Below are 27,229 nucleotides of genomic sequence, written 5' to 3' on the forward strand. Positions count from 1 at the left end.
CTCTGTCTTCTTCATAGGGGAAACAGCAAAAATGGGTGTGTGTCAAATGCCACAGATTTCCCAAACATTTCACTACTGGAATTTTGTCTTTGTTTGACAATGGCCCCAAACATTTCACTACTGGAATTCTGTCTTTGTGTGACAATGGCCTTGATGCTGTAGCTCCTCAAGTGGTCTCTAGCATTCTGATAGAAGTATTCTGGTGCCTATATTATTGTTAACTTAGTATCTTTGTGGGGGAGGGATAACCTGTAGCTTTCTAGTACATAAATTGCTGACCTTCTCTCATTTTAAAGTGCATTAAAAAATTCCAAATCTAAAGCTTTGCAAAATTCTTTTTAGGCTTTGTAAATTTCACCACCCTTACCCTGGGTGCACTAACTCTGTTCATGTCAGTATACCTATTTAATCACTTTAAATCCAATACTTCCTAGTGAAGGTAATTTGCAACCAAATCATCCTATTTTTTCTGGTGGATCCCATGGTTTCCAAAACAGATTACTTTAATTTCCACGGCATTGTTTCGCAAGATGGACCAAAAGCACAATCTATTCCATAACTAAATAGCTCTCTACCTCCACATCTATAAGCCTATGTAGTTAAATCTGTAATCCTTGCAAACACACATCAGTTTTGTTCTCAGTAAATTACAGAGTTCTCAGTTTTAGGCTCTCAATTTCATTTTGTTTAATAAAAAAATATTAATTTAGTTACAGCTCTTCTACTGTACTCTACTTTTGTTCAGTTAGTAGAGAAAAAATATAAGAATAATTTAAGACTTTTTTGTAGCATACATTAAGATCTATGGATGAGTGTGGATGATTTCACCTTGACTTGTAAATTCCTTAAAGCTTTATAATAAGAATCGAATAAATACAAAAGAACTTAAAAAAATCCTTTTCTATGTGAAGTCTTGAGACATTACCTCTCCATTTCATTCTAAGTAGTTTGACAAATTTTAGATTAACTAGGCACACACCTTCTTATTGTAGCAAAAATGGAAGCTTAGCATCTTCTTTCTTTGCTGCAGGCGTGGATTACTGTCAGAGTCTACTGGGAGTTGTGTAAATGAGCAATCGAACCTGTTGTCTAATTGCTAACAGAAGGAATGGTTAAGTATCAATTATTGAAAAAATAAAATTATCCCTTTAGGCAGACTTTCCTCAGGACCCAGATGGATAATGCTAAACAACTCTATTTAACAGTTTAACTCATTTAGTTATCTAGGTGGTTATTTTGTTTTAAATGATCTTTGGAGACCCATCAGGATGATGTGTTGCTTAAAAATTAAGCATTCTATAAAATAACATGATTGTTTTATGATAGTCAGTAACATCTGGTGATTTCTGCCATCAAAATCTCTAGGATGAGGTGAGGTGCTCTACTCCATGTTTTGTGAAAGCAAAATTTGGGGGTTTGAATTGATGCTAAGTTAAACTTTTTAATTTTCATATTAAAACATCAATATTGTAATCTATAGATCTGAAAAATAAGGCATATAGTGATCCTTTTAGTGAATAACCAGAATACCTGTACTTCTAGAGGAACTTTAATATTTTGCTAAACCTTCACTATATTTTGGCTGACACAATTGATATCCAAGAGTAACAGCCAAATGAAAATGCTAAATTATTCCCCTAGACAACTGACTATTACTTTAGTAACATGCCAGATCATTAGAAAGCTACTTTACCAATTTAGTTTATGACATCAATATATTTACAGTACCAGGACTATTATGCCTGTAGCCTTTATTGTGTGTCAATATAAGAAATGACTACATACAAAATATTTCTCCATTTTCTAGAAACTTGTCCTCAATGATAACATATATTATGTTGTTTAATTTCTTCTTCTTCTTTTTAAAATTAAAACTTACTCAATACAAATTTTTTAGAGTTCAGTGCCAAGAACTGAATAGTCTTCTGTCCTTGGTGTGATGACTAGAATGCTTTCTTTCATGAGGCAATAATTGAGTAGCAACCTATTGTATTTTATGTTTGACTTAGACTTCCTGAAACCCAAAGCTAGTTTTACATTCAGTGCATGTCATGTTTTAAACTTGCCTTGTTTTGTCTTTTTTTGTCCTTTCCTTTCCATCTTTTCTTTATTTTTTTACTTTTCTCTTTTTTTCCCTTGGTAGTGGGAAATATTTTCTTTTTCTACCACAATCTTGGCTACTTTTAAAATATATGTATATTTTTACTGTGAGCTCTCTCTTATTCTATTTGGAAGTGCCATAATAAACCAGGTAAATTGTATAGCAAGATTTATTGCTGTTTTAGAAGCCTCAGAGGCTATTTACAGAAGATTTTTATTGATTGTCTGTATATGTCATCCAGTTTTTAAACCTGAAATATCATCATCCAAATGACAAATATTAATTGAGCATTGTCTATGTGAAAGGCACACCCTCCAGCTCAGTAAGCAAGTCTTGGTGATTTTTTAATCCAGTGTTTTTCACATCTTCTATTCTCACATATATTTTAATAATTCAAATTTTACCTGTCAAATTTCCTTTTTAGGTGAAAGAGTTTCATATATTCAAATCCATATCTCCATCCTTCCCTATGCTATGCCAACGTAATTTTCACGTTTAGGAAAGATACCTCTCCCTCCCATATGAGTCAACTCAAATTTTACACATCCTTTAATGCCTGATTTAATTCCATCACTTTCTAAGTCCTATTCAGGTCCCACTAGCCAGAAGTAATGCACTTCTTATGTCATTTATTTAACAATTAAATAATTCAATACCGTGGGATATTTCTTGCTTTTTTCCCCTAAACTTTTACCCAAATTGTAGACTTTTATTTAATCTTCAAAGACTTTTGCCTAAATTTATGATTTTTCCATAAATAGCATTTTAAATGTTAACAATCTGCTGTCACTCCATTGAGAATGAGTATTGTTTTTCTAATTAAATATTTTATTTGGCCATTTTGGAAAGTTTGACTATCACATTTATCATAACAGTTTGAAAATCTTTGCTTCTTTTATATAGTAAAACTATTATCTTTTTTAAACAGGAGGTTTAAAGTATTTTGACTTAAAAATCTATTAACACTAACCCATATTTTAAAAATGAAAGTGATCTATCTATGAGGACATGGCCTGCATTTAACCCAAGTGTAATCTAGCATTTTCCCCTTCCTCTGTAGGAGGTAGCTAATGCTGATGGAGTGCTAGGTACTGTGGGGATCTCTTTATTTCACTGATTCCCCATTGTAACCTGTATGGGGGTGGCTAGGAGACCCTTAGACAATTCTAGCTATTGGACTATAGGGCTCTCTTAATCATTTGCTTTGTGATATTCCTTGGCCATTAGAAGAAAATTATACCAGAAAGTTTGCTTTTCTACTTTTCTTAATGTACACTTAACAGAGTTTATCAAGAGGAGGAAGTGAAACAGTGAGATATTTTGTGATTTTTATATTTTTCATGAGAATTTCAGTTTGCTTGTCACTTGGTAATATTTTTATTAGAAACTAGAAAAAGCCTTCCTTTAAGTGCCCCAAATAAGAAAAGTAAGGTTTTGGGTTGGATCTCATTACTGCCAGTCATCTCAGGCTATAAGAAGGCAGGCAGACCTACATGAGAAGTAGCAACCAAGTCCTGTCCACACAGACTGTAAACAGACACCATTTTAGTTTGCCTTCCTAGACTAAGGAGGCAGTGTATTTCTGACTCAATATATAAAACATTTTTAGGGAGGAAATTTTAGCAATCAAGAGCTAAACATTCAATGCAAGTTTTTGCTTATTAATGCTACCTTGAATAGGAAAGAAAAATAACTATTGAAAAAATGCTTAATAGTATGTATCTTAAATTTCTTAACTTTTCACCCATTACCTTATAAAAAGTAGTAATCATTAATTTAGGACTTGACAAGAAGAATAAAATCTTTCAGGGTCTTGATCAAAAATTCTTCTAAAACAAATGTTTTAAAAAATATTTTAAGCTGGGCTCGGTGGCTCAGCCTGTAATCCCGTGCTTTGGGAGGCTGAAGTGAGTGGATTGCCTGAGCCCGCGGGTTCGAGCTTTGGGAGACTGAAGTGAGTGGATTGCCTGAGCCCGCGGGTTCTTGCCTGGGCAACTTGGCAAGACCTCATCTCTACAATAAATAAATAAATAAATAAATTAGCTGGGCATGGTAGCGCGTGCCTGTAGTTTCAGCTACTTGGAAGGCTGAGGTGGAAGGATCGCTGGAGCCCAGCAGGTCGAGGCTGTGGTGGCTGGGAGCGGCCACTGCACTCCAGTCTGAGTGACAGAGTGAGACTCCAACACACACAAAAAAAATTTTGTTTTTTGAGTCATGGTCTAACTCTGTCATCCAGGCTGGGGTGCAGTGGCACCATCATGACTCACCACGGTCTTGACCTTCTGGGCTCAGGTGATCCTTCTGCCTCAACCTTTCAAGTAGCTGAGACTATAGACACATGGCATCACACCTAGATACTTAAAAAAATTTTTTTTATAGAGAGGAAATCTCACTCTGTTGCCCAGGCTGGTCTTGAACTCCTGGGCTCAAACCATCTTCTCACCTAGGCCTCGCAGTGCTGGGATTACAGATGTGAGCCACCGTGCCCAGCCAGAGATTCATAAATATCCCTTTCTCACACATGAGAGACCTGATGTTCAGGGAGGTTACTTGCCCAATGTCCAGGGTTAGGAAATGGCAGGTGTGTCCGTTTCCTTCAACTAAGGCTTAGCTGCCACAACTATTCCTTTAAATGCTACAAAGCATGATGTTCACATAAACTTTAGAATTGTTACATATTATTGTATATACTTATTATATATACTTCACCATGAGTTTCACATATGGTTTAGCAGGCTGTATTAAGTAGCATAGAAAGAGTAAAAAAGTGAAATGTGTGTTCCTTGGAATCATAGCTAGTGCCTATGTATTTTTCACTTTTGATGACTATTGTTTCAGAGAGACAGAGAATTGGGTACACATGTAAGTACATCTCTATTAACGATCATCATGGTATTGAAAGTGGGGAGATTAATAGAGAATAAAGCTCTTTTTTTCCCCTATGAAAAAAGCATTTGCATTACCTCTGTGTTCCCAACATGGTCAAATGCTCTTGAAAAGGAGTATCTTAGAACAAGAAAACACAGTAATGATCCCTGAAACTGCCATCAAGGTGAACTGTTTTCTATACTATTAAGGAAAAGCAAGAACTTATTCAGAAATCATCCCATGTATTGGAAGAGCTTGAAGAATTGAACCTTTACGTTAGCAAGAATTAATCTCAATGGAAACCAGAGACTGGTTGGACTATAAAGAATTCTTGGCATCAGAAAAATGTTTAAGTAGCTTGAACATTTGACTGTTTCAATGTCAGCATATGTGTGGGTTTCTTTTCCTTAGGGAATGAGTGAAAGGAAAATTACATTACGGATGGAAAAAAGTGTAAAAACAAGAAAAAAGACACATTTTCAATATTTGCTTGGCTAAAATCTGAAAACACACACATTATGGAATCTAACTTGGCTAAATGTCAGCAATGCACAATAACTAGGACTTAGGAGTAAAAACTAGTCCAGGTAAAAAACGCAATTTACCAACAATATGAGGAAAAAATAAATTGAAAGGAGATTTTATAATTCAGGAAAGGTTAAATGTATAGTTGTAAGTCATAAATTATAACAGGAAAACAGCTATTACACAAAAGAAATGAGCACGAGCAAAATTTGAGTGCATGAGAAAATAAACTGGATATACTGTCTATTTTGAAATATGTTGTGAGCCAGAATTCTGCTGTAATATTTTAATGACTACTCCAGATTGCAAAATATTCTAACCAAATTATTTTATAGCATATCGAGGTATATCTCTGGTTAACTTTATGTTAGACTTCTATGAGGATGTCATATATTTTCTGGCACCTTTTATCAAATTTTCTAGACTATGGAAATAATCTTATTACTCGATTTCTTCCTATTTACCATCTATCTATTTACCATCTATCTATCTATCTATCTATCTATCTATCTATCTATCTATCTATCTATCTATCTATCGCTTTATCATCTATCTATGTATCATCTATCTTTATCATATATCTATTATCTAACTTCATCTGTCATCAGTTTATATACATCCATACACCCACACAAATTTTGCTTATTCTCTCAAACTTTTGTTATTTGATTCTTTAGTCTTCAGACATCTGGCTTGCATTATTTTGTTACATTCACTAGCCCTCATATTCCTTGCCCTATTATTTCTTTCAGTTTCAAATAGTTATTCCATTGGGAGTAATAGAGGTGCTTTTCTTGGTAAAATTTTGAGTACTTTGCTGTTCACGAAAGAACTATTCCATGAAAATGATCACCATCAGTTTTTATTATGGCTATTAAGTTGAAATGTCTAACAGATATTTATTCTCTGCACTATCCTTGGGCACTAGAGATTCTGCTGGCAGGTCACTGCCCCCAGTTCTATGAAAGACAGTCAAGAAAGGCAGTCCTAAAGTAGCAAAGTCTGAGCTGAGACCCACAGGTTAAGTGTTCGTTGGGGGTGGAGGAGAAGATGAGAACATTTCAGGTAGAGGAAAGAGCAGGTGCAAAATCTCTGCTCCAGCAAAGTGTGTGGCATGTTCCAGGAACTAAGAACCACCGCTTCTTAAAGATCTAGCTCTATCCCTAAAGTCTTTATGAAAGAGACTAATTTCCGTAAGTCAGATACAAAACTCTGTCTCATTATTTCATAGCCACTCTAAGGCATGATTAAAAATTTCTTCCCCTATAACTCCACTAAAGATTTCTCTTCTTTCCCTCTGGGGCCGCTGGCCTTGCAATATTTCTGAGAATTTTGAGTTAGATGGAAGGAGCAGAAGGAAGAGGCTCACAGATTCTTCTTCTGGAACTGCGTTATAAACCCAATCTCACCCGATGTAGCTGCATTTAGCGCTAAGCATCTAGATCGTCTAGACTAAACGTACCAGGAGTTTAGAGTTAGCACGTGAAAGCAATACTCGACATAAAGCAGAGTTTTTGCATGACTGAATTTTGAGTACCAATCTATCTGTGAAATAGAATGTCAAATTTGCTGGGGTGAGAGGAGAGTGGGCTCTGCTTTTACTACATATATTTCTTGTTTACTTTCCAAGAAGAAAACTGACTTTGAGTTGCCAATTTCAATCACACGTGTGGGCTGCAGAATGAATTGAAATCCTGCCTCACCTTGTTCACAGTAGCTCCCAGTGGTTCCCAGAGGGCAGTGGCAGGCATAGCCTTGAGGTGAGGGGATACAGGTGGCTCCTCGGTTGCAGCGGTGCGGAGGGTCATGCTCAGGGTCGCAGGGGGAAACCGTCTCGGCACACAGTGCTCCTCTCCACCCAGTGGGATAGTGACAGCTGCGGGTGAGAGAGACAGTAGTGGCGTTGTGTGCTGGCGCACAGACCCTGTAACACGTTCGTGTTTACCGAGATTCCAAGATATCAAAGAGAATTGTGATTCGAACTACCAAGATCCACGTTGACAGTGGAAAGAGTATTAGCTCGTTGTAAGATTGCTGGACTCCATACCAAGGACTGAAAACGGTTCAGAGTGTGGAAATGGAAAGAGAATTTTGTGAGAATCATTTCTTTGGACAACCCCCCCTGGAAGTCCCTCTGCCCAGTCGTATACCCCCTCAAGGGTGTCCCCAGCCTCAAGCCTAGAGACAGGAGATTTCAGCAGGCTACTTGGAGAGCTCTGCCTGTGCTCTCTGGTTTTCGTGAATGCACAGGCCCAGTTCCTGGGATGGCAGGACTTACAAACCCCCCAGGGGTGAGTCAAATGAGAGTGTGTCCCAGGTAGCACTCATAGTCAGGAGCACCAGCTTGAGGACACGGAGAAATGGACCTTGACCAAGAGGTGTCCTGACAATACTACAGAATTAACCTTGTCAAATCTACTTTGAGCAGTCTTCATACATTTTTGATGAGCAATCAAACATCAGAAACATGTAGCAGACTTTTCTTACTAGAAGGAAATCTACTTTATTGTATAGCAAAATATGGAGTCCTTGTTAATTTTTAGAATATAAGAATTCACTTTCTTTTGAAATAATAGTATCCTTGTGACATGATTCCAATGTTTTTAACAGCTTTATTGAGATATAACTGATACACAAAGAAGCTGTATATATTTATGGTATACAATTTGATAGTTTGGACATATGTATACACTCATGAATAAACATATTCATCACCTGATTTAAAAATAAAATAAAATAAAATAAAGAGGTGTCCTGTGGGCTAGGGAGGCTTTGGCAGTGAGAGTTTGCAGCTGGAACAGAGGCTGAGGGGTCTTGGGTGTAGCCAGCTGGGAGAGAGATCGGCTCTGCGTTTAGACAATGATATTGGGAGGGATCCAGCAGGGAAGTTTGTGATGGGCCTATCAAAGGTAGAGCTGCCAGTGATCTATCACAGAAACAAAGAACTGAGTACTACATATTCTCACTTAAAAGCAGACCCTGAACGTTTGCCATAATACTGAAAGAAAGGGATTGGCAGTAGCGGGATCCTGCCAGTGGAGGGAGGGAAGACACACATCAATAAAGGTACCCGATCGCAAACCAGGTGAACTGGGGAACAAAGGCAGGCCCAAACTTTACCTGTATGATGATCACTTGTATAACTAATCCTGAATTGTACCCCACATCCTTAAAATAAAAATAAAATTAAGGGAAAAAAAGAGGTAGAGATGCAGGGCGTCTTGTTCAATTGAAATGCCAGAAAAGCAATGGATAATTTTTCTTAGTATAAATAGGTCCCATACTATATTTGAATTCCAGAGAAACAATATCTGACATATACTAAAAATTATTTGTTTTTTGTCTGAAATTTAAATTTATCTGGACATCCTGTATTTTCTTTTTTCTTCCTTTTTCTAAATCTGGCAACACTGCACTAACGGGGTATTAGAGAAAAGGGTTGCTTTAATTTCCTGCTAGGCCCAGAGAGCAATAAACCATCTGAAAATAGTGCTCATCAAAAAGCATGTTCTAGGATGGGTGGGAGGTATAGAGTTGGAATCGGTTAGACTGGGGAAAGACAGTAGCTGATCACACCTCCTTCCAGAACTTTCACTTATGTCATTGACCCTGGCTATGTTTGGTACAACTTATATGCTTGTTGCATCTAAGTTAACAGTTGTGAAAAAAGAAAAGTTGGAAAAATTGTAGAATGTTCTCCAAAATGGAGACAAACAAAATACAGAATAAATGTACTATGAAATTACATGATTTTGCTTACTGTTTAAGGATCACAAAGAGTGTAAAATGTGTAAAGGCCTTCTATATAAAAAAATGGAACGAGTTACTAGTTTCACAAAAGAAATACAACGAGTTAAATTCTTATTAAAGAATGTTCAAATAAATATAAAACTCTCTAATGTCATTATTTTTTAAAATGATAATTGCACCATCTAGTGGTTCATTTGATCTACTTGAAAAGATAGCTTAAAAACAAGATTAGTCTCACTGCCTTATAGACAGAACTCATAATGGTAAAATATTTGTTTTATTTAATTAATTTTAAAAATAATTTTTATGCACATACTTAAGGTCTATAACATAATACTATGGGAATAAAACATTTATTTGGATATTTGAAATACTCAAATATAAAAATATCCAAATTTTAAAATATCACATCAAGCTTAATACAGATGCTTTAAACTTATTGAAAAAATAACTTAAATAAACTAGACCCTAATATAGTTTCTCTCAAAATTTTAAGTCTGAAACAATTAGCTACATGTTTAAAAATGTAAAAATTACTTCCAAATATGATTTATACTTTCTTATATTCAAAAGAGATTTTCATCAGAATGATTTACTGTGAGGTCGGATTTTTCTTTTGTTCCCCAGCTGCTTTAATACCCCGTGAAATGTAGACAATAAAGATTGTAGGCTGGGCGAGGTGTCTCATGCCTGTAATCCCAGCACTTTTGGGAGGCTGAGGTGGGAAGATCACCTGAGGCCAGGAGTTCAAAACCAGACTGGCAACATAATGAGACTCCATCTCTATAAGGAAAAAAAAATTACAAAAAGATTCTAGTTTTCATTTTTCACTTTGGGTGATATTTTTCTAACCCTTGAAGTTAATTCATGAATATTTCTTCCTTTAACCACATGCATACCACCCTGCCCTGAGGAAAAGCAGACTCTGGGGACGTGTGTGTGTCCATATAGTGGGAAATGAAAAAACAAGGAGAGGTGAGGATACCTTCACTTAAAGAATACTTATACCAGCAAGACAGCAGGGAGACTGCTCAAAGAATGGGAGAAAATATTTGCCAACTGTCTATCTGATAAAGGTCTAACATCCAGGATCTACAAGGAACTCGAAGATGCTGAAAAGAAAAAAAGAAACAGCCTTATTAAAAAGTAGGGAAAATATATGAACAGAGACTTCTCAAAAGAAGACAAACGAGCATGCAATAGATACATGAAAAAATTCTCAGTCTCACTAATCATCAAAGAAATGCAAATTAAAGCCACACTGAGATACCACCTAACTCCAGTCAGGATGGCCACCATCAATAACTCAAAAAACAACAGCTGCTGGAGAGGATTTGGGGAAAAAGAGAACACATCTATACTGTTGGTGGAAGTGTAAACTAGTACAATCTTTTGTGGAAAACGGTGTGGCAATTCCTAAAAGATCTAAAAATTGACCTTCCATATGACCCAGCAATCTCCCTTCTGGGAATATACCCGGAGAATCTCAAATCATTCTATAAAAAAGATACCTGCACACGCATGTTTATTGCAGCATTATTCACAATAGCAAAAACATGGAACCAACCATGCAGCATCAAAAGTGTACTGGATAAAAAAAAAATATGGAACCTATACATGATAGAATATTACATAGTCATAAAGAAGGACCAAATTATGGATTTTGCAGCAACTTGGATGGATTTAGGGTCTATAATACTGAGTGATCTATCACAGAATCAAAGAACTGAGTACCACATATTCTCACTCATAAGAGGACACTGAACATTTATTATAATACTATTAGAAAGGGATTGGCAGTTGTGGGGAGGAGGGACACATAACATCAATAAGGGTACCTGTTCTCAAACCAGGTGAAGTGGGGAGCAAAGGGAGGCCCAAACTTTACCTGTACAACATCCAGTTGTATACCTAATCCTGAATTGTATTCCACATCTTTCAAATCAAATAAAAGAAAAAAATTTTAAAAGAATATTTATTGTTATTGTTTTTTCCATGCTAGGTGTCTGTCAGTGCTTAGTGCTGAGATTCTACAACATAGGAGGCTCCATTCTCGATCTCACAGGCTTGCTGGTTTTTGAAAGAATCTGATTAAGAGCAGATAATTTTAATACAATGGGACAAGTGCTCAAATAGGTACTATGGGAGCCTGCAGAAAGGACACCTATGCAATTTCAGTGAATTTAGGGAAGGCCTCTGAAGTGAGATTTGCCTCTAGGAGTGCAGGGACTGAGGGGTGAGGACAGGTGAAGTTTAGACTGAGAAGGAAAGTAGTGCCCAAGGACTGAACAACAGGCCGAGGTAATTAACTTTTAAATGAAAAGTGTACAGAAAATGACAGAATGATGAGACAAACAGTATTCATCCGTTATGTACAGATGACTGCATGGTGTAGCAATAGGCTCTCTAACGATGTCATTTTGCTCTTAGTGGAATTTAATATTTTTGCAACTGGAAAAAGGGCTGGCAGCCTTTTTCTGTGAAGATCTGGGCAGTGTGTAGTTTTTCTTTGTGGGCCATACAGACTTTGTTACAATTATGCAACTCTGCCATTGTTGAAAGCACCTATAGAAAACACAAAGACACAGGTGTGGCTGTATCCCAACACGTTTTGTTTACACAATCAGATGGTGGACCAGGTTTGGTTGTAAGCATTGTTTTCTGACCCCTGCTCTGTGGCCTATTAGTTCCATGGGAGCAGAGACTGGGTTTGTTTTGCTCTCTATTGCAGTCCCAAGACTAAAGCCAGTTCTTGGCATATTGTAATTTTTCATGGACTATTCAGCGAATACATAAATAAGTGAATGGATGAGTTATGGCTGGTATAAAGATGAATGCAGAATCTTGACTAGTGAAATGACTAGGAAGTCTGAAGTAGCTGTGAGAGGTGTTTTCATGACTTTGGTAAGGGTGTTGGTATGAAAAGGAAAAATGAGAGTGATGACATTTATTGAGGTTTACCATGTGCCAGACACTCTTTTAAATACTTTATTTATTAATTTTTAAAAGTTTTTTTATTTTAAAGATGTGGAGTACAATTCAGGGTTAGGTATACAAATGTTCATTATGCAGGTATCCTTGTTGATGAGATGGATCCCCCTCCCCGGCCTTTTCTCACTACTGCCAATCTTGCCCCCATCAGCAGTCTCCCACTACTATCAATCCCTTTCTTATAGTATTATGATAATTGTTCAAGGTTCACTTATGAGTGAGAATGTGTTACTCAGAATTTTTGTTTCTGTGATAGATCATTCAGTATTATAGACTCTAAGTCCATCCAAGTTGCTGCGAAGTTCATAATTTTGTCCTTCTTTATGGCTACATAACATTCCATTGTGTATATGTACCACATTTTTTAATCCATGGGCAGCATGGTTGGTTGCATGTTTTTGTATTGTGAATAATGGTGCATTAAACATGCATGTGCAGGTATCTTTTTCATAAAGTGATTTGGGTTCCTCTGGGTATATTCTCAGTAGGGGGATTGTGGGGTCGTATGGAAGGTCAATTTTTAGATCTTTTAGGAATTACCACACTGTTTTCCACAGAGGATGTACTAGTTTACACTGCCACCAACAGTGTAGAAGTATTCCCTTTTCCCCACATCCTCTCTAGCATCTGTTGTTTTTGAGTTATTGATGATGGCCATCTTGACTGGAGTTAGGTGGTATTTCAGTGTGGTTTTAATTTGCATTTCTTTGATAATTAGTGAGGTTGAGTATTTTTTCATGTATCTATTGCCTGTTCATGCTTCTTTTGAGAAGTCTCTATTCATATTTTTGCCCACTTTGTAATGCAGCTGTTTTTTTCTTTTCGGCACCTTTGAGTTCCTTGTAGATCCTAAATGTTATGCCTTTGTCAGATAGACAGTTGGCAAATATTTTTTCCCAGTCTGTGGACTTTATCCTGACTCTCTTGATGGTTTCTTTGGCTTTGCAGAAGTTTGTCAGTTGAATTAAGTCCCACTTGTTTGCCTTATCTCTTATGGCATGGGTTCTTGAAGTTTTGATTGGGAATTGGTTGCCTATTCCAATTTCCATAGGGGAGTCTCCTGCATTTTCTAAGGTTCTTATAGTTTGAGGCTTTACATTTAGGTCTTTGATCCATTTAGGGTTGATTTTTGTGTATGGTGATAGGTAGGGGTACTGTTTTAATCTTCTACATGTGGTCAGTCAATTTTCTCAGTACCATTTACTGAATAGGTTCTCTTCTCCCCAGTGGTAGATGGTGGAGGCTTTGTTGAAGATTAGTTGGTTGAGAAATGGAGGTTTCGCTTCTGGAATTTCTATTCTGTTTCTTTGATCTATATGCCTATTCTTGTACCAATACCAGGCTGCTTTGAATATTGTAACTTTATAATAAAGTTTAAAGTCTGGTACTGTGATACCTCCTGCTTTGTTTTTTTGCTGAGGATTGTTTTGGCTATCTGTGGTAGTTTATGTTTCCAAATGAATTTATGTATTGTAGTTTCCAGTTCTGAGAAGATTGCTGCTGGTAATTTAGTGAGTATTGTGTTAAATCTGTAGATTGCCTTGGGTAAGATGGACATCTTAAGAATGTTGATTCTTCCCCTCAATGAGCATGGATTATTTTTCCACTTATTTGTGTCATCTTTGATTTCTTTGAGCAGTGCTTTGTAGTTTTCATTATAAAGGTCTTTCACTTCTCTGTTTAGGAAGATACCAAGGTATTTAATTTTTTGAAAGTGGTTATTGTGATTGGGATTGTGCTTTTTATTTGGGTTTCTGTTTGTTTATTGTTGGTATATAGGAATGTAACTGACCTTTGCACATTTATTTTATACCCTGAGTCTTTGCCAAAGTTCATTATCAGTGCAAGGAGGTTTTTTGACAGATTCTCTTGGGTTTTTGAGGTATAGAATCATGCCATCTACAAAGAGGGATAGCTTAACTTCCTCTTTTTCTATTTGTATACCCCTGATTTCCTTCTCTTGTCTGATTGTTCTAGCTAGGACTTCCAATGCTATGTTGAACAGGAGGGGTGAGAGTGGGCATCCTTGTCTTGTTCTGGTTTTGGGGGAAAGGTTCTGATTTCTGTCTGTTTGGCAGTATGTTGGCTGTGGGTTTCTCGTAGATAGCTCTTACTATTTTGAGGTATGTTCTATCTATGCCTAGGGTTTTATCAAGAAGGAGTGCTGAATTTTATCAAAAGCTTTTTCTGCATCCAATGATATAATCATGTGGTTTTTGTTTTCACATCTGTTGATGTGTTAATTTACATTTATGGACTTGTGGATATTGAACCAGTCCTGTATCCCAGGGATAAAGCCTACTTGGTCATGGTGGATGATTTTTGAGTTGTGTTGTTGGACCCGATTTGCTAGAATCTTGTTGAGAATTTTAGCATCTATATTCCTCAAAGTTATTGGTCTGTAGTTTTCTTTATTGGATCTTTTTCTGGTTTGGGTATCAATGTGATGTTAGCGTCATGAAATGACTTGGAGAGAGTTCCATCTTTCTCGATTTCCTGGAATACTTTCAAGAGGATTGGTATCAGCTCCTCTTTGTATGTTTTGTAGAATTCTGCTGTAAAGTCATCTGGTCCAGGGTTTTTTTTTTTTGTAAGTAGTTTTCTTATGACATAGTCTATTTTCTGGGTTGTTATTGGTCTATTTAGGGTCTCAGTTTCTTCTTGTTTCAACCTGGGGAGGTTGTGTGATGTCAGAAAGTCCTCCATTTAAGGTTTTCAAGTTTGTTTCCATACAAGTGTACATAGTAATCTCTGTTAATCTTTTGTGTTTCTTCAGGGTTAGTTGTGACTTGATATTTTGCATTTCTGATTGTGTTTATTTGGACTTTTTTCCCTCTTTTTCTTGGTCAATCTAGCTAGGGGATCATCAATCTCGTTTATCCTTTCAAAGAAACAGCTTTTTGTTTCGTTGATTTTTTTGTGTTATATTTTTGCCTTCCATGTCCTAATTTTGGGCTTTTATTTTGGTGATCTGGATTCTTCTGCTGAAGTTGGGGTTTTAGTGGTCTTGTTTTTCCAGCTTCCTTAGGTGATTTGTTAGGCTGTTAACTTGTGATCTTTCCATTTTCTTCATGTGTGTTTGTAGAGATGTGGATTCTCCACTTAGTAATGTTTTCATGGCTCCTAGAGATTTTGGTAAGATGTTTCTTTATTTTCATTTGTTTCTGAATCTTTTGATTTCTGTTTTGATTTCTGTGTTGATCCAGGGGTTGTTCAGCATCATGCTGTTTAGTGTCCATGTCTTTGTGGGTTTGGGGGAACTTTGTTGGTGTTGATATTTAACTTTATTCCACTGTGGTCTGAGAAGGTCCATGGCAGTATTTCAATATTATGAAACTTGTTTATGCTTGATTTATCCAAGGTTGTGGTCAATGTTAGAGTACGTTCTATGTAGTGATGAGTAGAAGGTATATTCTGTGGTTGCTGGGTGGAGTGTTTTGTAGGTATCAATTAAGTTCATTTGGTCAAGTGTCACATTGAGATTCTGAATCTCCTTGTTGATTTTTTTGTCTTGATGATCTGTATGGTTGTTAATGGGTATTTAAGTCCCAAGCTATGATAGTATTAGAGTCAATATCTTTTTTAAAGTTTATCTAGAAGCTGCTTTATGAAAGTTGGTGCTCCTACATTGGGTGCATATATGTTTAGGATGGATATTTCCTGTTGATGGATTCAACTTTTTATCACTGTAGTGGCCTTCTGTATCTTTTAAAATTTTTGATAGCTTAAAGGGTATTTTGTCTGAGATTAAGAACATGACTCCTGCTTTATTTTGTGTTCTGTTAGCCTGAAAATTTGTTTTCCATCCTCTTTCTTTGAGTCTATGAGTGTCCTTTCTGGTGAGATGAGTCTCTTGGAGACAACATGTTGCATCATGATAGTTTATCCAATTTGCCTTTCTATGTCTTTTCAATGGTGCATTTAGTGCATTCACATTCAGGCTAATTATTGAGATGTGAGAGTTTATCCCCATCATGAGGTTCTTATAGAGTTTGTTGTTGCTGCTGCTATTTGTTTGTTTGTTGTCTTTCTTTTGATTTTTGAGTTATGTGTGTTTTCAATCTCTTTCCTGCATTTTTGGAAAGGGTGTTGTCATTCTTTTTAAATTTTGTTCTGTGTTTAATACTTTCTTAAGTGTTTCTTGTAGAGCTGGTCTGGAGGCATTGTAAACTCTTAGAGATTGAATGTCTGAAAAGGATTTTAATTTTCTATTGCTGATGAAACTTAGTTTAGCTGGGTAGGTAATTCTTGGTTGAAATAGTTTATCTTTGAGAATTTTGAAGATTGGACTCCAATCTCTCCCAGCCTGAAGTGTTTCTGTAGATAAGTCAACTTCTATTCTAATTGGTCTTCCCCTGTAGGTAATCTAAACCTTCTCTCTTTCTACCTTTAGATTTTTTTCTTTTATATCTACCCTGTGTAAGTGAATTACTATGTGTCTAGGAGTTGGTCTTCTCATTTGTTGTCTTGCAGGGGTTCTTTGAATCTTTTGTGTTTGAATGCTCATGTCTCTGATGAGATGAGGGCAGTTTTCTTGGATAATTTCATGGAATGCTTATTCCAGTGTGGTCTTTGTCTCTCTATTTCCTCAAGGGATTCCAATTAATCTTATATTCAGCCTCTTGATATCAGCACTTATCTCTAGGAGGTTTTGTTCTGCCTTTTAAAATCTTCTTTTCTATGTTTTTAACAGTTTGGGTTAGTTCCATATTTTCCTCCTCAAGCTCTGAGATTCTTTCTTCTGCTTGGTTAATTCTGCTTTCCATGCTTATCAGTTTGTTATTTATTTCATCCACTGTATTCTTTATTGCTATTATATCAGTTATCAATTCCTTCATTCCTTCCTCTTATCTCTCCTTATTGTCATTTATTCCCTTTATTAATATTTTGATATCTGGGTTTGTGGTTTGAGACCAGTCATTCTGGGGGCTCTTCACTGAGTTCTGAAGTCTGTATTCTCAGTTGTCCTTCCAGGAATCTGTATGAAACCCATATTCTTCCTTTGGTTTTTTTCAGTTGTGTAGGTTTTCCTCCCCCCACCCTCCTTTCTTAACCTCTTTAATTCTGTTGTTCTGTGATGGGGGGATAGCTTTTACTTCTGTTTGCTCAGTCTCCTATTCTTTCTTATGTAAATCCTCTGGTTCTTTCAATTCTGAAGCTGGACTGGGGTGGGAGCCTGTGCTTTTTGCAGTTTTGATAGTTAATTAAGGGGGGAGCTATGATTCAGAAGCTATCTTTAAATCCTAGTATCTGCTGACAGGTGTGTGGGCCCCCTGGAACCCACTTTTCACTGCCTTACAATCTGTCCATGCAGTGGGGGTGTATGTTTGCCCCCTGAAAGCAAAATGAGATAAGAAAAAGGAAAAGAATTGAAAAAAGGAAGGAGGAAGATGAAAGGAAGGTGGAGAGAAAGAAGAAGAAGAGGGAAAACATGTGTGCCAACTAATGAATAAACAGAGAGACAAAGACAGAGAAAACAAACAAACAAAAATGCAATCATGCAAACAAAAAACCCTGTTGATATACTCGCCCTCAGAAATACCCATACACAAACAGAAAACCTAAAAACAACATTAAAATAACAGAAACAAAGCAAATATAAACACATAAACAAAAACAGAAAGAGAGAAAAAACACAAAATTTAAAACAAAAACTAAACAAACAAAAAAACTTGCTCTGTGGCCACTTCTGTAACTCTAGGTCCCTTTCAGCTGCCACCACCACATTAAGGAGTAGATCTGGTCTCCAATCTGTCTCCTCTGCTCTCAGGCTGATAGGGTTGTTCTCAGCATGGGTCAGATGCTCCACAGACTACTGTGGGAGGAGGATGGATCAGATCTGGAGTCACCCAACTCATCTGATGCTTCCACTGCTGTGAAGTCTCCCACTCAGATCTGACATGTCTTTGCCTGTTCCAGCATTGGGGAGGGGCATCTGTCTCTCCAAGCCCATTGAGGGGATAGTATCTGGGTCCCAGGCTGGAGGTTAGATAGAGCTGGATGGGCCAATGCAGGTCCCTGCCTGGTCCTGAAACAGAGAAGATGGCACTGGCTGGCATCTCCCTACTGGCAGCAGGTCTCCATTCCAGATTTCCACACTCTGCCTTCTCTATGGTGCCTGGGGCTCGTGCCTGGTGTGCTGCTGCAGGCGATGGCATGGGCCAGGTGCCAGGTGGTGAGGAGCAGCTGTTCTCTGCTGCCTCCTCTCAAGAGACCCCCAAGAATGGCAAATAATCCTGCACACTAGGGGCTCCAGTCTCAGGGTGGTGTTGGGATGCAGTCACCTCTGGAGGAGAGCCCTGGGTGCATGAACCCAAGTCTCCCCTCAGATGGACTTTCACTCACCCACTGGCACACACCCACTCATGAAGAGAGTCTTTATGGACACTTGCTTTTGCAGAGACTTTCACACTCTGACCTGTTCTGTCACCATCTTGCCTCCTTACCATATTTATTAATTTTTATCTTTTGTAGAAATAGGGTCTCACTATGTCACCCAGGCTGGTCTTGAACTCCTGGCCTTAAGCATTCCTCCCACCTCGGCCTCCCAAGTGCTGGGATTACAGGTGTGAGCCACCAAACCAACCCTAAATATTTTAAATGTATTAACTCTTTTAATCTTCCCTGTGGCCTTATGAGGAAGGTACTGTAATCATCTTCCTTTTGCAAAGGAGGAAGTTGAGGAACAGAGGTTATTTAAGGCGGTGGGTGAATGAGGGAGTCCACACTGTAGCCACCATTCTATGTCTCTCAATCCTGTGGAGATCTTTGAAGTTTCAGGATTAAATGGTCAAAAGAATATGGTGCCATTATTAGTGGGAATAGTGATATTTGGATAAGAACATAGTAAAGGGAAAACATAAATAATCTGTTTTCAGCTGGACGGCATTGGAGGTGAGAGTAGGTGATGAAATGACTTCTTTTTTTTCCTAAAAGAATTTAGTGTCATGCCTCCTAAACTTGATGTGAGCTCCGAACATGAGACAGAATTGTGAGTTAAGCAGACCAGCAGGCAATGGACTGAAACACATGGCGTCCATTGCGCAACAACTGAGAATATTGAAAAGACATTGAGGCATCAGATATTATACACAGAACTGTTTTCTTATTTCACAGTCACTCCAAAAGGGTTATACAGTCTTAGTTGTCACACAAAAGAAACAATTTGTGGGTTCTTTGACTTCCAAACACGAAGAGACGATAACAGAAGAAACTGTTAGACACTTTAGAAAAATGAATAACAGCTGGTCATGATGGTAATTGAGAGTTGACTATTAGAGCGTGTTTTTACTAATATAGTTAATTATTTTACTTCTATATGCATTTAGAATGAGATTGATTTTAATTCCTAAATTGTAGATAAGTTGTTTAGTTCTTACCATCAATTTTATAGCTCAGAAACATCTATGCGCTAATTTTTTCTCATTATAACAGAAAAATTTAACACGAAGAATTTAATTTTCTTGTAATCAGGCAATTCTAAGACTGAGAGTCTAGGATGAGCATGCACATATGAAAATTAACTGAAAATGAGATGATGAAAGATTCAATATTCTTTGTTTGAATATCACTTAAACGTCATTCACTCACTGAATATTCACCAGCAGGGAAGATGGGGTTGCACTGCACTTTGTTATAAGGTGAATGCAAAACAGAAAGCATAGTCCTAACTTCTAACCCCCAGACTGAATACTTTATTTAGAACAATGGATTTATATGAAGTATATATGATATATGTAAAATATAATATTCAAATTTTATTTGGGCTTTACCTTAGTGCTAGGTACCATTTAAAATACTTTAATGCTGGGTCCAGTGGCTCATGTCTATAATCTCATCATTTTGGGAGATTCTTGAACCCAGGAGTTTGAGACCAGCCTATACAACATAGTGACACTGCACCTGTAAAAAAATTAAAAAAAAAATAACTGGGTTCGGTGACGTGTGCCTGTAGTCCTAGATACTCAGGAGGCTAGGTGAGAGGATCCTTGGCTTTGAACCCAAGAATTTAAGGCTGCAGTGAGCTATGATGGCCCGACTGCACTCCAGTTTGGGTGACCAAGTGAAAACTTGTCTCAAAAATAAACAAATAAAATAAAGTACTTTATATGTAGTAACTTGTTTAATCCCCATATTAACCTTTGGAGATAAATACATTTATTAGCCTTCAGTTTGCAGATGAGAAATGGAAACTTAGGAAAATGTAACCTCTGCTTAACCTACATTTTCAGGTTACCTATCAAATATGGATTCTGATGGTTTGGATAGGAGAGATTCTCACAAGTATGTTGAGACTAAAATGAGAACAGAAAGATCAAGTTCTTGGAGAAAATATACCTTGAGCTGTATCTATAAAAAAGTTATGGTTACAGATTTGTGTTTTCTATGCATCAGCAAAAGCACAGACACATATTTAACATAAAATTCTTGTGGCTTGATGCTAAAGTCATATGAATCATAGAATAAGTGTATGCAATTTAGCAATGGATGATCATGTGGCCTGAAGGACTTTACTTCTGCATGTATAACTTATTTCTCTGCTACTTAAGGGGAGGGGAAACATAGCTGAATTGCCTTTTCCTTGGCCAACTGCTGTATTGGATGCTTTCATTCATATCAAATTGCTTTCCTTGATGGTTTATTTTCATTTGAGTAACTAGTTGAGAGAATAAAGTAAGTGTGATATGATGAATATCACTGTAGCTGCCAAAGCTTTCCGGATGTGAAATGACAAGCTCAAAATTCGAGCCTTTGAAGCACATGCCATTAAGTGCTAAGGCAAATGAACCTAACTCTACACTGGAATGTGATGACGTGCCAAAATTCAACACATGCATCAGGAAGGGTTGCTATAACCACTTCACCCGCTGCCATTCGTCCAAGACCTTCCTTTTTTTTGCTGGTGCGATATGCACCAAGTCCTGGATGACATCTCATGGAGTTAAGACAAATGAGTTGAAATTACCCTTTCCATGTTAACGAGAGTACTGGCAGACGTCTGTAGGCTCCTTCCTTGTAGTTCTCTTTCTTGGGTGTAAGGACCCGAGTACTGCACTTTGTCAATGGTTGGACTTAGAAATCTTGCTAAGGGGGGGACCTGTCTTTGGAGAACTACTTAGATGAGCTGCTTGGAGTAGATGGTGGACCCTGGTTACATGGGGATGAACATGAGCCTGGACTATCAAAAGAAGATTATAAATTGCTCTGCCTGAGACTGGGAGGGAAATTTGTTTTGTTCTAACCTTCAGAGTCAGTTATAACTGAAGCAGAGTAAAGCAATGGCCAGAAGAGAAAGAGCTGGGATGGAGTGGCCGTATGTCTACTGCAGTGGCAGGGGGACCAGAAGACAAATTGGAGGTTGTTCAAGTGACCGTGACACAAACTTTTCTCTTCTCCCTCTCCACCCTCCACTCCCTGGCACCAATCTGAACAGTCTGACCTACTTTGAAGTGTGAATGGCTTTTGTAATTCGGTAGAAATCAAATAAATTGATGGTGGATTTTAGGCATCTGTGATATGGAATAGTCAGTATAAGTGAAAGAAAGTCTGCACAACCAGAGATGGCTCTGAGAATATAAACCTTCCTTGTAGAATCTGTTCCAATCTTAGAAAAGTCTTTAGACTTTCACAGCCTATGTAGGTAGGTCTCAAGGTCCTGATAGAAAGCAACTGACATCTGAGTTTTAAAAAACCAGGAGAGAAAAAATGTTCCTCTTAAGACACAAGAGAGGCTTGATTAAAATCTATACTGAATTCTGACCTCTGCCTCTTATTATCCAGCTACTTAAATAATAAAGAAACAGAAAGTGTGAACTTAGTTTAAGAGATACACCCTTCATTTGAATATGGAGAGGCAACCTTCTAGAATTGTCTCAGCTTTGCCCAGTGAGGTTTCTAAGTTGGCTCCTGTTTTCTCTTGAAATGACCTTACAATCTTTGTTAACACCTTGCATTCAGGCACCAAAAGATATCCAGGATCATATCATACATTTCTTCTCTCAGAGCAAATGTCCAATTCTCCAGGAAGTCTTGGTTTATTTTTAGTGGAAAATGGTATTTGGAGATGACAATTTTGGTAGTGGAGGTATTTATTACTGGGTTATTATTATTTCTGGGTTATTATTATTTCTAGATCTTTTCAGTGGACTTAGTTAAGAAATACTTTTGTTTTGAGTTGGAGTCTCACTCTGTCGACCTGGCTGGAGCAGTGGAACAAGCACTGCTCACCGCAGTCTGACTTCCTGGGCTCAGGTGATCCTCTCACCTCAGCCTTCCAAGTTAGCTGAGGCCACAGACACACACCACCATGCCTGGCTAGTTTTTTCATTTTTTGTAAAGACAGGTCTTGCTATGTTGCCTAGGCTGGTCTCGAATTCCTAGGGTCAAGCAATGCTATTGCCTCAGCCTCCCAAAGTGCTGGGATTACAAGAGTGAGCCACTGTACCTGGTAGAAATAACTTTTTAAAAAAGAGAAAATTAAGCCATGAATTCATACATCATTTCCAGTTCAAATTAAAGATCAGATTTTTTTTTTTTACTTCTTGGATTTTATATCTATTTTTAAAAAACATTTTAAAATTGTTTAGAATTTTAAGTCAGTCTTACTGTGTCACCCAGGCTGGAGTGCAGTAGCATGCTCATGGGCCCGCTGCCTTGATCTGCTGGGCTACGATCCTTCTGCTTTAACAGCTACAAGTGGTACCACCACACCTGGCTAATTTTTTATTTATTGTAGATACGGGTTTTTGCCAAGTTGCCCAGGCTGGTCTCAAACCCCTGGCCTCAAGAATCTTCTCACCTCGGCCTCCCAAAGTGCTGAGCCATTGTACCTGGTTTAAGTCTAAAATTTCTCTTATGGTGAAAATCTTAGTTTTTAATTATAAATTTCACATAATTATCCATTTTATTTATATCTATCTATTATTTATTGATATCTATCTGTTGATCATCTATATTGCTATTTGACTATTTTTATGTATAGTTTCAAGATAACAATACCAGAGTTATCACTAACATCAAGACTATAGGATGCAATTAAGGATATTTTTATTTCCTTTTTATACGTAGGCTATAGCCTAAGCTATCAAAATACTATGTTTTAAAATCAGTTGAATTAAACTTTTTCTGCTTGGTTATGTCAGCAACTTGAAATACAATTGAATTCACTCATTTCCTTATTTTCTTTCTATGTTTAAGAATTACCTTTTTTTTCTTTAATTTACCAGGTGAAACATTTTACCTGGTTCCAAATAAAATTATAAGCAAATTATAGTTAGAAAAGTCTAGCTTTTATTCTGTTACTTCTTGTCTTCTTCCTTACCATATAGATAACCATTTATAAATTTTTTATCTGTTATGTTTTCATTTTTTAAGAAAAATATGAGGATGTGTGTATCTATATCTCTATATATGTCTGTATATCTATTTATCTATATCTCTTCTTCTCTTCTCTTACATGTCTCTTTATTCTACTTTGTAAACTTTTATTCCTATTTATTTTTTAAATTAGAGATGAGGCCTCGCTGTATTGCCCAGGCTGATCTCGAACTCCTGGGTTCAAGCAATCTTCTCACCCCGGCCTCCCAAAGTACTGGGATTACAGGTATGAGCCACTGCGTCTCCACTACTTTTTAAACTTAGTATGTCCTGAGGATCATTCCGTAGTAACATATAAAGGTCCTTTTTCGTATATATAAACATTCCTTAGTTCTAGCAACCAGATACCTGATGATAAACACTTGAATAGTTTCCAGTCTTTGCTTTAACAAATAGAGGAAACAAATAGAGTCTGTTCTAATACATAAAAATATCTGCTTTCCTATAGCCTCACCAATAGATTAGTCCATTTTTAAAACTCACGCCAATCTCATAGGTGAGAAAAACTGCCAGCATTAAATTGGAATCCCTGAGAGGCAGTCTACAGGCAGTTCCAAGGAAGTAAGGGGTACTCTGTCAAGGTCGCAAGAGTGAGGGAGAGGCAAAGGGAGGAAGGAAGGGAGGAAAGCAAGTATGAGGTAAGGACTTACCTGCCTGGCTGGTTCCACAAGGAACATGGCTGACTACTGGGTAGTGCAGAGAGTGTCTCTGGAAAGGCTGGGTGGAGTCATGCAATGAGCTTGACTACTATGCAGGGAAGTACAGCAGAAGGAGGCAGGGTGACAACAGTCGTAACACCCTCAACAACAGATGAAGGCCGCACTGGCAGTGGAACACCAAGGGACAGTGTGAGCAGGAAAGGGTAAGAGCCAAGAGGAAGATTCAATCTGGATTAGAGTAAGGAGAGCTTAGGGAATAGGACACGAGTTGGTGAACAATTCTGTAGTACAGCAGAGGAGTAAGAGAAGACTGAGATAAGCATTGCTGGGCAAAGTATATGGAAGACAGATTGGGCAAAGGACTCTTTTAAAAAAGAAAATTTATTTTAAAGATGTGGGGTGGGCAAAGGACTCTTAATTAGGAAACTGTGGTGAACCTTAGAGAGTCTATAATTGGGCTTTAGAGGGTTTATAAACCTTTAAAATTTTATGCAAATTTTTGTGTTCTAAGTCTGTTCATTTTTGGGGGATAAGGGTTTTTGGCTTTTATCTGATTCTCACGGGCATCCCTGGGACAAAAAAAAAAAAATTAAGAAATCCTAGATTAATGAGATTTTATGATTTGTGTTGTAAATAAGCCTCATTTATGAACTTAATATTAATCCCTGATACAGTTTGCATTTTTATATCCACCTTCTTCAAAGTAGTATGCTTATTGTCTGTTCCACTCATTTAAACATCTAACTTGTTTTTATAAGTTTTGGTTTTCCTACACTGTGCTTTTCTTAAAGGGACACATCTGCATATTGTCCTCAGCCACAAGTTCCTGCATAACATGGTGACACTGTATTTTTAAAATCTCTGAGAGTAGATTTTAGGTGTTCTCACCAGAAAAAATGATAAGTATGTGAGTTAATGCAAATGTCAATTAGCTTTACTGAGCTATTCCCTAACATTCTACACAATAAATATTTTTATATTTACATAACATTTATATAAATTTACTTAAAATATTTATTTGTAAATTAAATAAATAAGCATTATTTATTAAAAACTTAGCTAACATATTTATATAAACATTTTTATTTGTTGATTAAAAAATAAAGGAAGAATGTGTAACTCAAAGTAAAACTTGCTCAGAAACATACTGAACACATACATAGACAAAAATGACTGTTAGAACTAAACAAACCTATTTTCTTTTTCTTCTTTTTTTTATTTGAGTTGGGGTCTCACCCTGTCATCTAGGCTGGAGTGCAATGGCACCATCATGGCTCAACCTCCTGGACTCAGGCTATCCTTCCACCTCAGCCTCCTGTGTAGCTGAGACTACAGGTGTGCGCCACCACACCTGGCTAATTTTTTAATATTTTGTAAAGACAAGGTTTTGCTATGTTGCCAGGCTGGTCTTGAACTCCTGGGCTCAAACAATTCTCCCACTTAGGCCTCCCATCATCCTGGGATTACAGGCATGAGCCACTGTGCCTGGTCCCTTTTTTCTTTTTTAGCCTTTGCTGCTGACGAACAACAGAAATAATTTCCTGTTTCTGTATTGCATCAGAGTTCATCCCGGGAACATCAAGGCTTCTGACACTCTCACTTGAGAAACTGTATCAGAACACAGCTAGATCTGTGGTGTTGACTGCCTTGGAGCAGGAGAGCAGGGCTGTCGGCCCCTTTCCAGAGCATGAAGCTCATTGCACTACCTCTCTCCTTCCTGAGAGCAAGACTCCCTTCTGTGCCAAAAACATTCCCTCCCACCCCAGCTGTAAAGAAGGAAAGTGAAAGGAGCATTTGAGTTGTTGTCATTTAACAAAAATCATACCATGAAGCTGTGCATTGTTAAGTCACTGGTCAGCTTTGAGATTTCGATTTTAAAATATTTTCCAGCACCATGAAATGGATGCTTCTGGGTTAAGACTTGCCTCTTGAACATCTAACAAATATTTCATCATGTATATTATTATTTGTTATTTTTCATGAAAAGATTGAAATTTAGTTTTGAGCTGTCAAAAATTAAAGAAGTTATTTGGAAACTCAATTAATATTATTCTGCTTTGCATGAGAAATAAAAGTGTAGATCCAAATAAAATTAAGAACCCGGGACTAGGACAAGAAGAGAGGAAAACTTCTTAAACACTATTAAAAAGTATATTACAAAGCACACTTTTTTCCTTTAAAGGAGGGGTTCTTATTGAAATTAGAGAAGAATTACAAAACTGTCAAAAGGGATAACTTTCTTTGAACTGTTGCTTCTACTGGAGCTACATGTCTATGAATGGGAGGCTTACAGTTTTAGAATGTCTTCACTGAGGTATAATTTACCTAATAAAATATCCACCTGCTTTAAGTTCAAGGCTCCATAATTTCACCATCATTATGCAATGGTCACAAGTTACTTCTGGCTCCACAGGCGTGCCTTACATGTAGTAATCATTATAGTAAACATTTTGTGGTTAAGTCGATAAGAGGATCCCAAAACTGATCACAATTCTGATATGAATAGTTTTTAGAATCCTGTAAGGAAACTCGTCAGGTGTATCATTCCCATTCTATATTATTGTGTAGGACTCCCTGCTATTTAAACAAAGGCACTCATGTTTGACTCTGAGATACAGACTTCCACCCACACAGCAATTTACGAAATCCCCAGGGTACGTATTATGAGAAAAGGTATTTTCAATCTGGAGAACATACGATGTGCCAATTGGCAATGACTTCAGCATAGTTTTTTTTTTTAACATGTTTTTTATTTTAAAATTGTGGGGTACAGTAAAGGGTTAGGTATACAAATATCCACTGTGCAGGTACCCTTGTTGATGAGATGTGCCCCCCGTCCCCAGACAGATATTGACTACTGTTAATCCCACCTCCCTTCCCCTCCTTGCCCCCCACATAGTTTCCCGCCACTGTCAATCCTTTTCTTATAGTATTACAATAGTTGTTCAAGGTCCACTTA

General features: G+C 37.4%; 1 protein-coding gene across 1 annotated transcript in view; it reads right to left on the reverse strand.

The window, feature by feature from the left end:
• Window positions 1–27,229, reverse strand: part of LOC103259122 (protein eyes shut homolog) — a 284,238-nt gene that overhangs the window by 31,781 nt on the left and 225,228 nt on the right. The window contains exon 8 of the mRNA XM_008056788.2: window positions 7,198–7,370. Coding sequence (XP_008054979.2) covers window positions 7,198–7,370 — 173 coding nt within the window. The remainder of the gene's footprint in view (window positions 1–7,197; window positions 7,371–27,229) is intronic.

This window comes from Carlito syrichta, unplaced genomic scaffold, assembly GCF_000164805.1.
Source record: "Carlito syrichta isolate Samal-C Ts95f unplaced genomic scaffold, Tarsius_syrichta-2.0.1 Scaffold302526, whole genome shotgun sequence".
Classification (NCBI taxonomy): Eukaryota; Metazoa; Chordata; class Mammalia; order Primates; family Tarsiidae; genus Carlito; species Carlito syrichta.